The sequence below is a fragment of the Ixodes scapularis genome, unplaced genomic scaffold (assembly GCF_016920785.2).
Source record: "Ixodes scapularis isolate PalLabHiFi unplaced genomic scaffold, ASM1692078v2 PGA_scaffold4__175_contigs__length_147842914, whole genome shotgun sequence".
NCBI classification, from domain to species: Eukaryota; Metazoa; Arthropoda; class Arachnida; order Ixodida; family Ixodidae; genus Ixodes; species Ixodes scapularis.
In genome coordinates this window covers 34,871,005-34,884,501 of record NW_024609879.1, presented here as the reverse complement: position 1 = coordinate 34,884,501, position 13,497 = coordinate 34,871,005, and the positions used below count along the sequence as shown (strand labels likewise).

General features: G+C 51.9%; 1 protein-coding gene across 1 annotated transcript in view; it reads left to right on the top strand.

Annotated features, from left to right (window-relative positions):
• LOC121837561 (venom metalloproteinase antarease-like TtrivMP_A) overlaps positions 1 to 13,497 on the top strand; it is a 140,515-nt gene that overhangs the window by 62,105 nt on the left and 64,913 nt on the right. The window contains exons 7-8 of the mRNA XM_042293184.1: positions 12,852 to 12,923; positions 13,007 to 13,137. Of these exons, the coding sequence (XP_042149118.1) occupies positions 12,852 to 12,923; positions 13,007 to 13,137 (203 nt within the window). The remainder of the gene's footprint in view (positions 1 to 12,851; positions 12,924 to 13,006; positions 13,138 to 13,497) is intronic.

The following is a 13,497-nucleotide window of genomic DNA, read 5'->3' as shown; positions in this document are numbered from 1 at the left end:
GCCGCGCTTGGGAACGACGACTACAGGAGTCGCCCAGTCACTGCGGGTCACTCGTTTCACGATGCCGTCGTTTTCTAACCTGCGTAGCTCTGCCGCAACGGCTTCTTTGGTTGCGAATGGTATAGGCCTCGCTTTGCAGTACACTGGTGTGCTGTTCGCTTTTAGGACGACCTTTGCCTCGTAGCTGGACACAACTCCAGGTGTGCTACGGAAGACTTCTGGAAACTTCTCCTTTAGAGACTTGACTTTGTCTTCCTGTGTTACTGCACAGACGGCCTTCCAATCAAGTTGCAACTCTTCTAACCAGTCGCGACCTAGTAGTACGGGTAGAGTTCTTTGGTTATCTTCTACCGCGAAAAGAGGAAGCGTTGCGCTGCGTCCGTTGTGCTCTACGTTGACAGCTGCCTTTCCTTTTATCTTCAAAGGTTCTCCGGTGTATGTTCTCAAGGAAACCTTTGTTGGTTTGCATGCGACTTCCGCGAAGTTCGCTTCGTAGACGCTTTCAGGAATCAGCGTAGCTGCTGCGCCCGCGTCCAGCAACAAAGAGATCGGCTTCCCTTCAATGTTTACAGAAACCTTGTACCCACGCTTGTCGCTTGCTGCACATAGCACGACGTGATAAACTTGCGATGTTTCGGAGTCATCGTATGACGCATCAACATAGTTTATCGGACGCCGGTTCTTTTCTTGGCACATTGCTTCCAAATGGCCCGTCTTTGCGCACGCCCGGCATTTCGTATTTCGATACCAGCATCGGTCAGGCGCGTGTCCTTTTCCACAGCGATAACAACCACGATTCGTCTTTGATGCGCCTTCCTTCTTTAATCGTGACGCGTGCGTTTTCCGCAACGAGGTAGAGGGGCTTAGAGGGATAAACCGGGGTTCCGGTCTGCACTCGAAAGTGACCCCCATAAGGCGGCTGCCATTGTACGCAAATTTGACCACAGGTCACATGACCAAACCAAATGCGTGACGTCACAGGAAAGATGGCAGCGCCCAAGCAGCGGCTGGCCCCAGCTGGGCCGGAGCTTGTCGGATGCTTTGTTGGTTGTCGTTCGTCTCGGCGAGTTGATTTCAGACGCGGAAGCCGTCATATGAGGCCGGTCGAAAGCGAGTTCAGAGTTCAGCGTGGTGTTTGACGTAGGTATAACGTGAAAATACGGAGGAACGGTGTGCATTTCGCTGGTGACCGTGTGCATTTTCGCTGGTGACCGACCGGGATATTGCCAAGGAAGAGACAATCTGACCTACGTTGCTCGGACCTCGGATTGATTCGGATACCGCTAGGATAAAATTTAAGGCGACGTTTCTGTGCTCTCGTTGACTATCGGAATCTTCGAGGTTTGCAGTGAAGCGTGTGCAATATATTTGGATACACAGTTTAGCGACGGAAATTGCGTGAGTCGTGCTTGGCGGTGTGCAATCGTGGTGCAGCTTCGATCAAATGACCGAGGGCTCACTTCGGTTGTGCGGCGCACCGGAAGGCTGCCTTGAAGCTGGTAGTTCCCGTGCCGTGCTGAATGATGCTGTGCTGCTTACCAATTGTTCCGGCGTAGAAGTGCACTTTCACGGAGCACAGGTGTGCGGCGCACCGAAGAACTGCCTTCAAGCTGGTAGTTCCTGTGTCATGCTTTAGGTGATGCTGTGGTGCTTCCAAAATTGTTCCGGCGTAGACGTGCACTTTCACGGAGCACAGGTGTTGCAGTTGGTATTGATCCCGCTGGTCTGTCGCACGTTTCGTCAAGACAAACGTTTCATCCACACTCGTTACGCGAATTGCAAGCTGTCCGTACATTTCATCGAGCGTGCTACGTACCCAGCTCACGCCGCTTAGTGGCAACAGTCTGCAGTGGCTCATTACCAGAAAAGTGGTCCCACATCCATTTCAGTTCAGTTCGTCCACGGCAGTCGCCAAACCCCGAAGGAGAGGATATATTCGGACAGAATGCCACTAAAGCAATGCAGCTTCTTCAGTGGTCAGGATAGATTCTCTTCTGCGAGTTTTGTTATACTGTCACGCATCCTTGTTCCAGTCCTATCTTCTATCAATATTCACTATTCTGGGACACTGCAGGGTCATGCTCAGCTGTAATCGTATGTTCTGGTGGAGGTGCTGGGCACTTTACCCATAGCCCTTCATTCTGTGTGAACCCGGCGGCTCTTCAGCCGAGTTACCCGATAATGGGACACAGCTGGCGGACTATCCTGCGTCTTATACCCCCGTCGACCCGTAAGCAAAGTCCTGACCCGAGCCTGGCAGAACAGCCGCAAGACGACCGAGTACCACAAGGAGTAACCTCGGAAATACACCACGAAGCACCTGAAATCCGAGCCAGTTGCTGCTACCAGGAAAAACCACCGGAATTCGGTCTCCTGTCAGAAAATCCGAAGCTGACTAAGCCAACAATGACAAACCTGTAGCAGCAAACCGTGTCCCCTCCCACCATTGTTTGCATGCCCGTAGCAAATCACACTCCGACGCTTTTTCACGCAAGCTGTATGAAGACGTGAAGGACTGGATTGAACAATATGACAGTGTCGCCCGCCACATTGGGTGGACAGACAACCAGCTCCTGCAGAACCTATACTTCTCGTGGAAGAAACTGCCGGCGCTGGTCTGGGAACCATGGATCCTCCTTAACGTCATGGGAAGTTTGCAATATCGAGCTGAAGCGCGCATTCGTCAGCCAACATAAACGAGAGAGAGCCGCATTCTTGATCCTGTCCAGGACACTGCCCCAATGAGAGCGCCACCGCACTCGTGGAGGATGTTTTGCGCTTGATCGAGCGCCCACGCCCACGCCCATGCCGACCTTGATGCTACAGAAGACAAGAACCTAAGAATCCCATGCCCCTCACGTGAGGGACAACACCTTCGGCAGCCTTGTCCGCAACCCCCCCCCCCCCCCCCAACAACAGTCGGAGTGTTCATATCACTGAGGCTTCCAACATGGAATGTGCACTGCATGCCCGAGCCTGCCACTATGAACAACTTCCCGGCGTCTCGACACTCGATTGTCGAGCTACTACTTCGACGCCAGCCTCCCAGGCATCCACGACATCATCCACGACGTTGTCTGGGAGGAGATCAGGAAGCTACTTCCTGCCATCAGTTGCCCGGCTTTTATTTTGATTGCCGAGATTGTTTCGGAACAAGTTTGACAGGTATTTCAATCGAGACTTCTGCGAGCGAAGCGGCATCTGACAAACCGAGGGCAACTTACACCACAATGGCACGACGACCGCCACCGGCTGCCCCTTAGTATTCAATGCCAATTCAATGAGACACTTTAACGCCGAAGCATTCCCGACATTGTGTGTAGGTCTGTGCTCAACAAAGTACACCGAGAAAAACGTAGGTGATGCGAATGTGCAACCGAAAACCACTTTGCTACCACCGCATAAAGCCGACCATGTCTACCAAAGCAGCCCGTACCAATGAATTGGTCGGCGAGGGTTCGTGCCAAACGACCCTCGATTACGTCTCGAGGAGCGACCACGGGAGATTAAGGATTACCTTCGGCGACCTTTGTCCCTGATGCCGAAGGTGCTGAATCGAAGATTCTGAATCCCTGATTACCCCAAAGCTCCTCGTGTCCATCACCTCAACAAGAGGTAAGCACGACAAGGCAGGTGAGCGGCGATGCAGTGACAGTGGATTTGGTGTCGGTTGTCGTCCAAGGACAATATCTAAAAATTTGCTGACACCAATTTTCTGTGTCCACTCCACCAAGCACACAATTTCCAACTTTGAGGGAGAATGCCCCTGAGTGACTTGAAGGAATAGAATGGTTGGTTGCTCTCAAAAGTGAGCTGCAAGCATCACCAGACTTGGATAGCAAACAAAAATTGTTGCCAGCTTTCAAGTCAACGGTACAGCAAAAGGCACAGCCACGTAAGCAATACATGCCCAAGCTTGCTACATTGATGCCGAAAACTACCAGGAAAATTTTCGGATTAGAAGCCAGCCCTGCAGCTTCAGTGCATCAGACGTCAGTGGCCGCACATGACGTATGATTACAAGACAGCATCAGTCGGTCAAAGTTGCCACTCGACCAAACTGAACACCGACGTGCCAGGAGCGTCATCCGACAACAAGGTCCACAGGTACTACGACTGAACGCCTGACACGAGACTGTCGCAGAAAGAACTCGTTATTGAACCATTTACTAAGAATCAATAATTATGTAATCAAGTGGAAATAAACATATTTGATACAGTGCTAACCAGATAAACATATTTCCGCTTGCCTTCATGCCTTGAGAGTCTACACACCGAGAATTGTGTCCACTGCACGCTCTGGACCTTACGAGGACACTCGCTTCTCTGACCCTTTATTATTAATTAAGGGGTCATACCAGACTGGCAGACTTCTTGCAAGGGGCTGCACCCGTTCAACCTTTCCTGAACATGTGGTGCATCCGAAAAGCAACTCCAGTGATGTGAAAATGTTATTTATTAATTTATTCCTTCCAGGGGCCTTCATAGGCATTGCAGAGAGGATACTTAAAACTACACACATGATAATAGCATTAAAGCACACTGCTGTAACTTGTTAATTGAAAAAACAAACACACCTCTGAGCATATAGTTTAATAGTATGTGTTGATGCATTGTTATATAGCATAACACTTCCTATATGTATGACACAATAGACCCTTTGCAGAACCTTATCAAGCAACACAACCGTCACCATTTTTTTTGGCGTAAAGCACACGACTGGGCCCCAGTTCACGTCGAACGCTAATGCAGCATTCGAGTCCAATAGGTGCTGAGCCGAATTCACAGGAATGGCGGACATACCATTCTTGTCGAACAAATACCCAAAGTATGAAAGCCTGGGGTAATTACAGTAGTAGCTACTGTAATTTGTTTCATCAGAATTTGGCAGACGGCAAAGACTACAGTCTCGGTGAGTCAATACACACATTGGAGAGAGGAACATGACAGCATATCACCAGAGTGCTCGTCTGCACAGATTTGTCACACACCTTCGCTCCGTCTCTCTGATTGGCTCGAGGGGGCTGTGGCGGTTGGCCTTTTCCAAGTTACGGTGATGCGAAGTATAGACAGCCCACACTTTTAAAAAGAGTGTATTGAAGAGACTGAAAGGAATGGTAGTCAATATTTTTCAACAAGACTGCTCTGCAGGCAAGGGATGAACACAAATATAAATCATCTTATCCAGGTAATTATAACAATTAAATAATTGACTGACTAATACAATGCACTCTTGATGGAAAAGAGTATAGCTGCAATAAATCCTACAAAACATAAAAAATGCGCAGTTAATCTATGCATACACCAAAACAGTTGTTCTTATAGCAAGTCGAATAGCTTTGAAGCAGGTGCCTGCAACGATTTATTCTTCCCCATACTCAATAAAACGCCAACCTCGTAGCTGAAAATAAGGGTGCACTTCGCACTCACACACACACAAAAAAAGGAAGAAAAGCGATCGAACGTAGAATCGTGGAATGGCACAAAAGGTTAAAATCGCAGGAGCTTCCTCGCTAAAAGTTGCTATGGTTGTTCGGTGACGGAGAAACGGAGGGCTGAAACAACTTCCCTTAGGCCCTAACGCGTAGATTCTCAGACATTTCGACGTTTAAACAAAGCTAAGAGAATGCGAGAATTTCATGTTAAAAGCACTCAAAGTTCTATCGATCCTCGGACACATCCCGGAATCCGAGCACCGGTACGGCGATGCAGAGCTGATCCTGTCTCACAGGCGTTAATATCCAGATGATCCACAGCGATCTGGTGCAAAAACAGTATAGAGTCTCATTCCTTCATATTTTCACATTATACCCGCGTCAGCGAGCACGAAGAAGCCCGAAGTCGTCGGAAAGCAGCTGCACATCACGGCTACCGCGCACCGAACAAACTCGCATCCGCCAGCTCTGGGCGCTGCCATCTTACCTTTGACGTCACGGCTCTTGGGAGGTCACGTGACGAGTGGTCACATTTGCGTAAAATATGGCGGCAACCGGGGGGGGGGGGGTGCCACTTCCGAACTTCCGGTTTATAGAAGGGTGTGTACTTGGGCTAGTTGGTTATTCATGAATAGGAGGTAAAAGCGCTAAAAAACGACGGACAAGTTGAAGAATGACGAACACCACAGAGCGTTATAGCGCTCTGTGGTGTTCGTCATTCTTCAACTTGTCCGTCGTTTTTTAGCGCTTTTACCTCCTATTCATTTCCGGTTTATCACTCTAAGCCCCTCTACCTCGTTGGTTTTCCGCTTGTTTTCTGTTTCTTTGTTCTTTGATCGTGACGCGCGCGTTTTCCCGCATGTGCTGCCGCTGATAGCGTGAACTTCTGTCGATCTCGCTTCTACTGTACGCAGCTCGCTGGTTTGCCGCGATGCGAGTTCCTTTTCAAGAGCTATTTTACATGCGCCTTCAAAAGTCAGACCCTCCGTAGCAAACAATATACTCTGAGTCTCTTCGTCGCATAAGCCTGCTACCAGGCGGTCTCTCAAAGCTTCATTCAGAAATGCCTTGAATTCACACTTGCGTGCTAGGTGCTTCAATTCTGTCATAAAATCCTTCACGCTTTCACCTTCTTGTTGCATTCGCTTGTTGAATTTGCAGCGTTCGGCAATTACGGAATACTCCGGACTGAAGTGGTCTTCTGGCAACTCCCGCACTTGCTCGAAAGTTTTGTCGGTGGGCTTCTGTGGAACTAGAATTTTCTTGAGCTCCTCGTAAGCCTGACCACCCACCACGTTCAAGAACAACTTCAGCTTTTTCGCCGCGGGTAATTCGTTAATGTCCACAAAATTTTCAAACCTCTCGAAGTACGACCTAATGTTGTCGCTCTTTGGGTTGAACTCAGACATGCCTCCTAGGCGTTGCAGAGGATGAGGCGTTGACATAATGTCGGTCGAAACAGTGCACTTATCTGTTCCGTTAATCTTGCCCTCTCCGTCCTCCGTCGTTTCCGTGACGCTTGCTCCTGGCTTCCGCGATGCTGCGTTGTTACTTGACTGGCCGTTGTGCCGAGCTGCCGCCGATGCCGATGCCGCCATGAAATCCCATCTTGGTTGCCAGTTGTTCTATTGTGGCCGAGATACAGAGACCAGACTCATGTCGGAGCGAATCGAACAAGAAGAAGGTTTACTCGTGGTGGTGGTGGTGGTTTGTTGTGTTTAACGTCTCCTAGGTTAGCCTAGCTCTGATGTGCTGGCCTGGGCGGTTGACGAGCTCCAATAAAGTTAAAAAAAAGAAAGAATTGGGGGTAATGCACTAAGAAAAACCACGAGCCTGGGCCTACATTGGCTACAGGCGCTCAGTCAGTTCTGTGTGTCGTAGGAACGCCAACAATGCCTTGAAAATCCTCCGGCACTTTCGTCTGGGCCCGTCGGGAAAGAGCAAGCTGTCGGTTGTCACCTGGGTGCCCTCCTTAACCCGTTGACGCAGCGGTTCCCGTTGGGTTTCGTATGCCGGGCAGGCGCAGAGGATGTGGCGGATCGTCTCTTCTGCCCTGCATCGAAGACAGCTTGAGCTCTGCCGTTTTCCCATTTTAGCAAGGAATTCGTTTGTGTATGCCGTATTTGTCCGTAGTCGTCGCACCAGTGTCTCCGCTGCCCGGGAGAGACCGGTCAAGGTGCCTTTGGGTAAAGATTTCTCCGGCTTCTCCCGCAGGAGATGCCAGCGGACATCGAGAGCTGCCTGTTGCGGGTGTGCAGGTGTGGGGACCTGGGGGGGAAACTGATGCGCTTCCGCGGCGAGGTCATCCGCGCGTTCATTTCCCTGGATGCCGACCTGCCCTGGGATCCATTGGAAACAGACTGAAGAGCCACGCGCATTTAAGATAGCCAGGGCCTTCCTTGCAGTGGCCGTTACAGGGTCTCCGGTCTCGGCATTGGCTATCTTTTGGATGGCGCACCGGGAGTCCATGAGAAAGACCATCGGTTGGGGCGGCAACTTGGCGGCCTCCAGGAGAGCTTTTTCCGTGGCCACCAGCTCGGCCGTTGTTGAAGACGTGGGTTTGTGGAGTCTGCCACTCCACTCCAGACTTAGTTTCGGTATGTGATAAGCCGCCGTGCTGGAGGTTCGTGAGTGGTTTACCGACCCGTCAGTGTATATCTGCAGCATTCCGCAGTGACGTTCTTCCAGGTGGGCCTCCACTAATTGCTTGATGACAAGGGGTGGCTTGTCTTGTTTGGAGCGCAGGTACTTAATCCGCACCTCACTAGTTATCTTCGGCACTTCCCATCGTGGTGCCCTTGACTCGCTCTGTGGCATCGTTGGGGGGCCCGCGACTCGAAGGAAAACTTCCACCACCTTGCTCCATGACGCTGTCGTCCGGCCCTGAATTCTACGCAAGAACCATCTACCTGGGTGGGTTGTCGACAGTCGTGCCAGTTGGAAGAGGCTTCGTCCCCAAGACTGCCTTTCGAGCAACTCTAACCCCGCTTCTTGGAGGACCAGGGTGTTCTTTGCAGCCTCCGGGATCCCCAACGCCGTGCGAAGTCCCTGGCGGTGCACTTGTTCCAACCTCTCCAGGTCCGTCGGGGATGGGGACATGTAGGGCAGCCTGTACAGTATCCTTGACGTGACGAGCGCTGTCTGGGCGGCCAGGATGGTTCGTTCTGTACAGCCCCATGTGGCCCCAGTCATGCGGCGGACAGCATTCGTGGCCGGCCTGCAGGTTGTGATGGTTGCCTCCGCGGCTTGTGCCCATCGCAATCTGTCTGTGAGGATGATTCCTAAGAACCGCTGCCTTGTTACGTGTGTGATTCTTTCTCCTGCCAACTTGATGTCCGGTGGGCGAAAGTGGCGTCCGTTCCCCCGTATGGACATCCAGGCTGTCTTATCTCTGGAGAGGTTCAGCCCCGAATTGGTCAGAAATTTGTCCACAGCGTGGATGGCGTCCTGTATGCTCCGATGGATCTGCGTGGTGTAAATGCCCAATACCCAGAGACATACGTCGTCTGCGTACACCGATACATGCACCGGCAGGGGCGTTGGTGGGATGGAGCACGGTAGCTGGGCCATCACGATGTAAAAGATCACCGGACTCAGCACACTTCCTTGAGGCAACCCTCTGTGGAGCACCCTTGGTGACGATACTGTCCGTCCAGAGCAAACTTGTATTTTTCGCCCCGTCAGGAAGTTCGCCAGGAAGGCTTGGATTTTGCCTGTGACCTCCGCCTCGCTCAGTCTGCAGAGGATGGTGGCAAGCGGGACGCCGTCGTAAGCCCGCTCCACGTCGAGGAAGACTGCTACCGTGTTTCTTCGTTTATTCTTGTTATCTTCCAGGTCACTCGTAAGGTCCAATATACTGTCCTGGGCTGACAGACCTCTCCTGAAACCAGTCATACACTCGGGGAGGAGACAGTGTGCATCCAGGTACCAGCGAAGGCGTGCTTGCACCATACTCTCAAACTCTTTGCTTACGCATGACGTTAGCGACACCGGGCGGTAGGACTCCACCTTGCCGGGGGGCTTTCATGCTTTGAGTAGGGGCACTACGGTTGCCAGTTTCCACCCGTCGGGTACGTCGCCAGAGTCCCATATGGTGTTGAACCAGGCGACGAGGGCTTCTTGTGCGTCATCCAGAAGGTTCGTGAGTGCCTGGTATGGGATTCCGTCGGGTACCGCTGCACTCTTTTTGCGGCATCTCCGGAGAGCACTCTCAAGTTTCTGGACGGTAAAGGGTGCGTCTAGGGGCCCCGGGGATAGATTTGCAGTTCCAGGTTTTCCTGGCGCTTGGGCAGGGGCGTATAGAGCACATAATCTTTCTGCTGCCAGCTGCTCTGTTATGTTGGCTGAGAGTGCTAACACCTGCAGCGCATGCCTTGTTCTACAGCTCCCAGTCATTGCACCTAGGACTCTCCAGAGTTGGGGCAGCGATGAGTGAGCGTTGATGTTCCTGCACATCAGCTTCCATCGAGCTCTCACCAGCGCCTTGGCGTGTCTTCGTAGCTTTGCCGACACTGTTAAATTGGGTCTTGTCCTCCGGGTTCTTCGTGCGTCGGTACTTTCGTTGGTCCCTTGTTCGCGCCGCCTGCAGGTTTAGGAAGGTGAGGTCGGGATTTGGCAGCCATCCAGAGATGCTCGTCGTGTGTGTTGCCTCCTGCAGAGCCTGAACGATGGCTGTCGAATGTCTGCACGGCTTGTGTTCAAAGCTGCACGGAAAACGTCACAGTTTGTGCACGACCGCACAACCGTCCTGGCCGTCTGGCACCCCTTGACTGTGATGTGGATAGGAAAAAGATCACTCCCTCTGGTATCCGGGGCAGTTGCCCATGCCAGCTCGAGAGTTGGTGTATGCGCCGTGACATCGATGGCGCTATACGTGCTGGGAGGCCTGAAAAAGGTGGGCCCTCCGTCGTTTGCCACGACCAAGTGCAGCTCCTCCAGCATTTTCGTGACTGCGTCCCCCCGTTTGTCCGTTTTCCGACTGCCCCATGCTTCACTGTGCGCATTGAGGTCACCACACAAAAGCAGGTCCCCGTCGATGTTCTTGCACCATGTCAGAAGATCACCTGTCGGCCACTCCGTGCCATCCGGCCGGACGTAACCCACGAGCACATGGACAGTTCTTTTGCCGATGCTGACTCTTGCGGCCACAAACTCCGCCGACAGGGTACACAACTGCCTGGTGTCCACTTGAAAGTAGGGCACCCCTTGCCGTATAAAAAGCGCCGCACTTCCATGGGGAAAACGGGATGGATTGCGTAGTAAGCTTCACGTACCCAGGTAGTGTCCGCTTTCCCGGAAGGCCGGCTTCTACGAGTGCCAGCACTGGGCTTGGGTAGCGTTGCAGATGCAGGGTTAGTTCGCTGTGTCTGGCCGTAAGTCCACGGCAATTCCACCGCAGTACGGTTGGGACGTCCCGTCCCCCCATCCTATGGCTCAGCTGTCGCCCTTCCTTCAAAGTCGGGGTTCTTGTCGAGTTATCCTGCTTCTGTGGACTCACGATACCCGGCTTAGGCATTCTGTGTGATGATTCCTTCGAGACTCTCTCCGACAGCATCTAGTACCTCCCGTGCGAATTTCGCTTCTGGTGTGTGGCGTCCTGCTTGTGCCAGTTGTCGCACCGCCCTGAAGAGCCGTGAAACCATTCGTAGTAGGGCGGCGTCTGTAGCCTCTCCCGTCGATGGGGTCTTGTGGCGTCCATCTCGTGCCACATGGGCAAAAGACCGGCGCCTCTCCACCTGCGCAGTGCCTTCTGGTTCGCGTGCTCGGTTACTTTCCGTTGGTTCAGAGCGGGTTGCGTCTTTGTGCCCCGCCATATGCTTCGCCCCAGTTTGTCGCGCTACTAGCGGCGGGAAATCGTCTTCTGGTAGTCTTGCCCGTCCCTTTGCACTCGCAGCTCCTGAGGCTGCTGTAGAAGGTGCGCCACGCCGGCTGGCTACCTTGTCCGTGTTTTGCTTTCGTACCGCTGCTCTCGCTTCCGCGTGGGTGGAGGCCGACCTGGCGCGCTGCTTGCACACTTTCCGCTCTTTCCTCAGGACTGGACACTCCGACGAAGTGGCGGCGTGGTCCCGTCGACAGTTGACGCATCGAACGGTCTCGCTTTCGCACGTCGATGTTTCGTGATTACCTGTACATTTCGCGCACGTTCGTTCTCTCTCACAGACCGCGGCGATGTGGCCCATTCTATTGCACCGGAAACACTGCAGAGGACGAGCCACAAAGAGTGCAACCGGGTGACGCACGTATCCTATGTGGACATATTGCGGAAGGTCCTTGCCTTCGAAGGTGACCCTGACAGTCGTCGACTTCCCCAGGCGCCGCACGCCGAGGATGTTAACTGGGGCCCGCATGCTGTTGTAGATGTCTTCCTCAGACAAGCCTTCATCTACGTCTCGAACAACTCCCGCGATATGATGTGTCGTCCATGGTACGCGAGCCTCAACCGGTATGCCGCCGAGCTTCCTGACGAGTAGAAGTTTAGGCACAGCCTCTTTCATGTGAACGTCGACCGCTATCACGTTCTTTCGGCCGTTGACTCGTATCTCCTTCACTTGGCGAGGAGCGATGACGTCGAAGTGAGCGTTTAGTTCTACCCTGTTGAGCTTCCGGACGTTTGCTTTCTCTGTTGGCCAGAACAGTACTGTGAGCCGGGCTTCAGTGTTCCTGGCAGCCAGTCGCAATTCCTTGGAGACTACTGTGTCGCCGCTGTTGGTCGAGCCCCGTCGACTTTTCTTCGAGCCTACGAGGGTGAAGCCGTCGTCCCCTTCACCCTTGTTGCTGGCATGTGCGTTCGACCCGTCTTCCAGTGCCGACTCAGCCTCGGAGGAAAAGGATGCTACTGACGCATTCGATGCCGAAGTGGGGCTCAAGTCGCGCTCCTTTTTCCGATATAGCCGACCTGGTGTAGACGGTGGGCCTCGGTCCTCATCCATGGGGCTGGGGCTTGAATGGGCGCCCCCCGAAGTGGCCGCCATGTTTGTCAGCCGGTCCCGCCGCTCAGTGGTGCAGGGATTGTCCGTCGTCAGACAATCTGCTAGCTCCGGTACGAAAATCCGCCCCGGTGATGCGCTTGACGACGCTTGAGGACGCAACACTGTACACGAAAACTCTTCTGCAAAACAAAAAAAAAAAAAGACCGCCCGAACTTCGTAAACCGCTCGAAGCGAGCCGTCGAGTGGACTGTCGCGTCGGAGGACGGCCGCCGCCATGAAGGTTTATTCGTTACGTACTCTCTTTATATAGTCGCCGCTATCAGAGCTGTGACGTCAAGATGCTGACGTCAGGGTAACGTGTTTATCAATATATGACAGTCGCTCGTGACTGATTTTTCAAGATTAACAAAAATATTTATGCTAGATAAATCTTTCTGTTCAATTTTTAAATAAAATTATGGAATCATACCTGTCCTTTTTGTTTAAGGTGAACATCAGATATTCAAACGCAAGCAACCCAAAAGTACAACTGCTCATCGTAAATATAACTAAGGACCCGGTGGGTGTCATTTTTTGTGGCCATATTTCTTACATTTTAAAGCAGTGTGAGTGAAATCTAATGGCGTCTTCTATTTTTTTTAGGGGTCAGATTTTCTGCGACATATTTTAGTTTCAAATACATCCAAAATCTATACCGCAGTTCGCACAACATTATTGCAGTTTGCTAAGAAATACAGGAGCGCCTTGTGCGACGCAGCGATGCTCGTCACAGGGTGAGAAAACGAGTAAAATATATGAGTATGTTAACAAAACGTATACGAACATATACAGTAGTGAACAAGGAGATATGACATTTCGGTTTACGTGGTTGACTTTTCTTCGAACTGTGATACAGATGTAAAAATTCTAATGGAACGCTACATTGACGTATTTATAGAGTATAAACTGATGCTTACTTAAATATGAATCAATCAACTAGACGTCGAGAAATACTTCTTTAAAGGAAAACGAAATATCATATCTTTTGGTTCACTACTGTATATGAACTAGGGTGGCGATGCGGGCTAGTTGCTTTATGCATAGTAGATGCGACACAGCCCACAAGAAACGAGCTAGAAGGAGGTACACAGGAT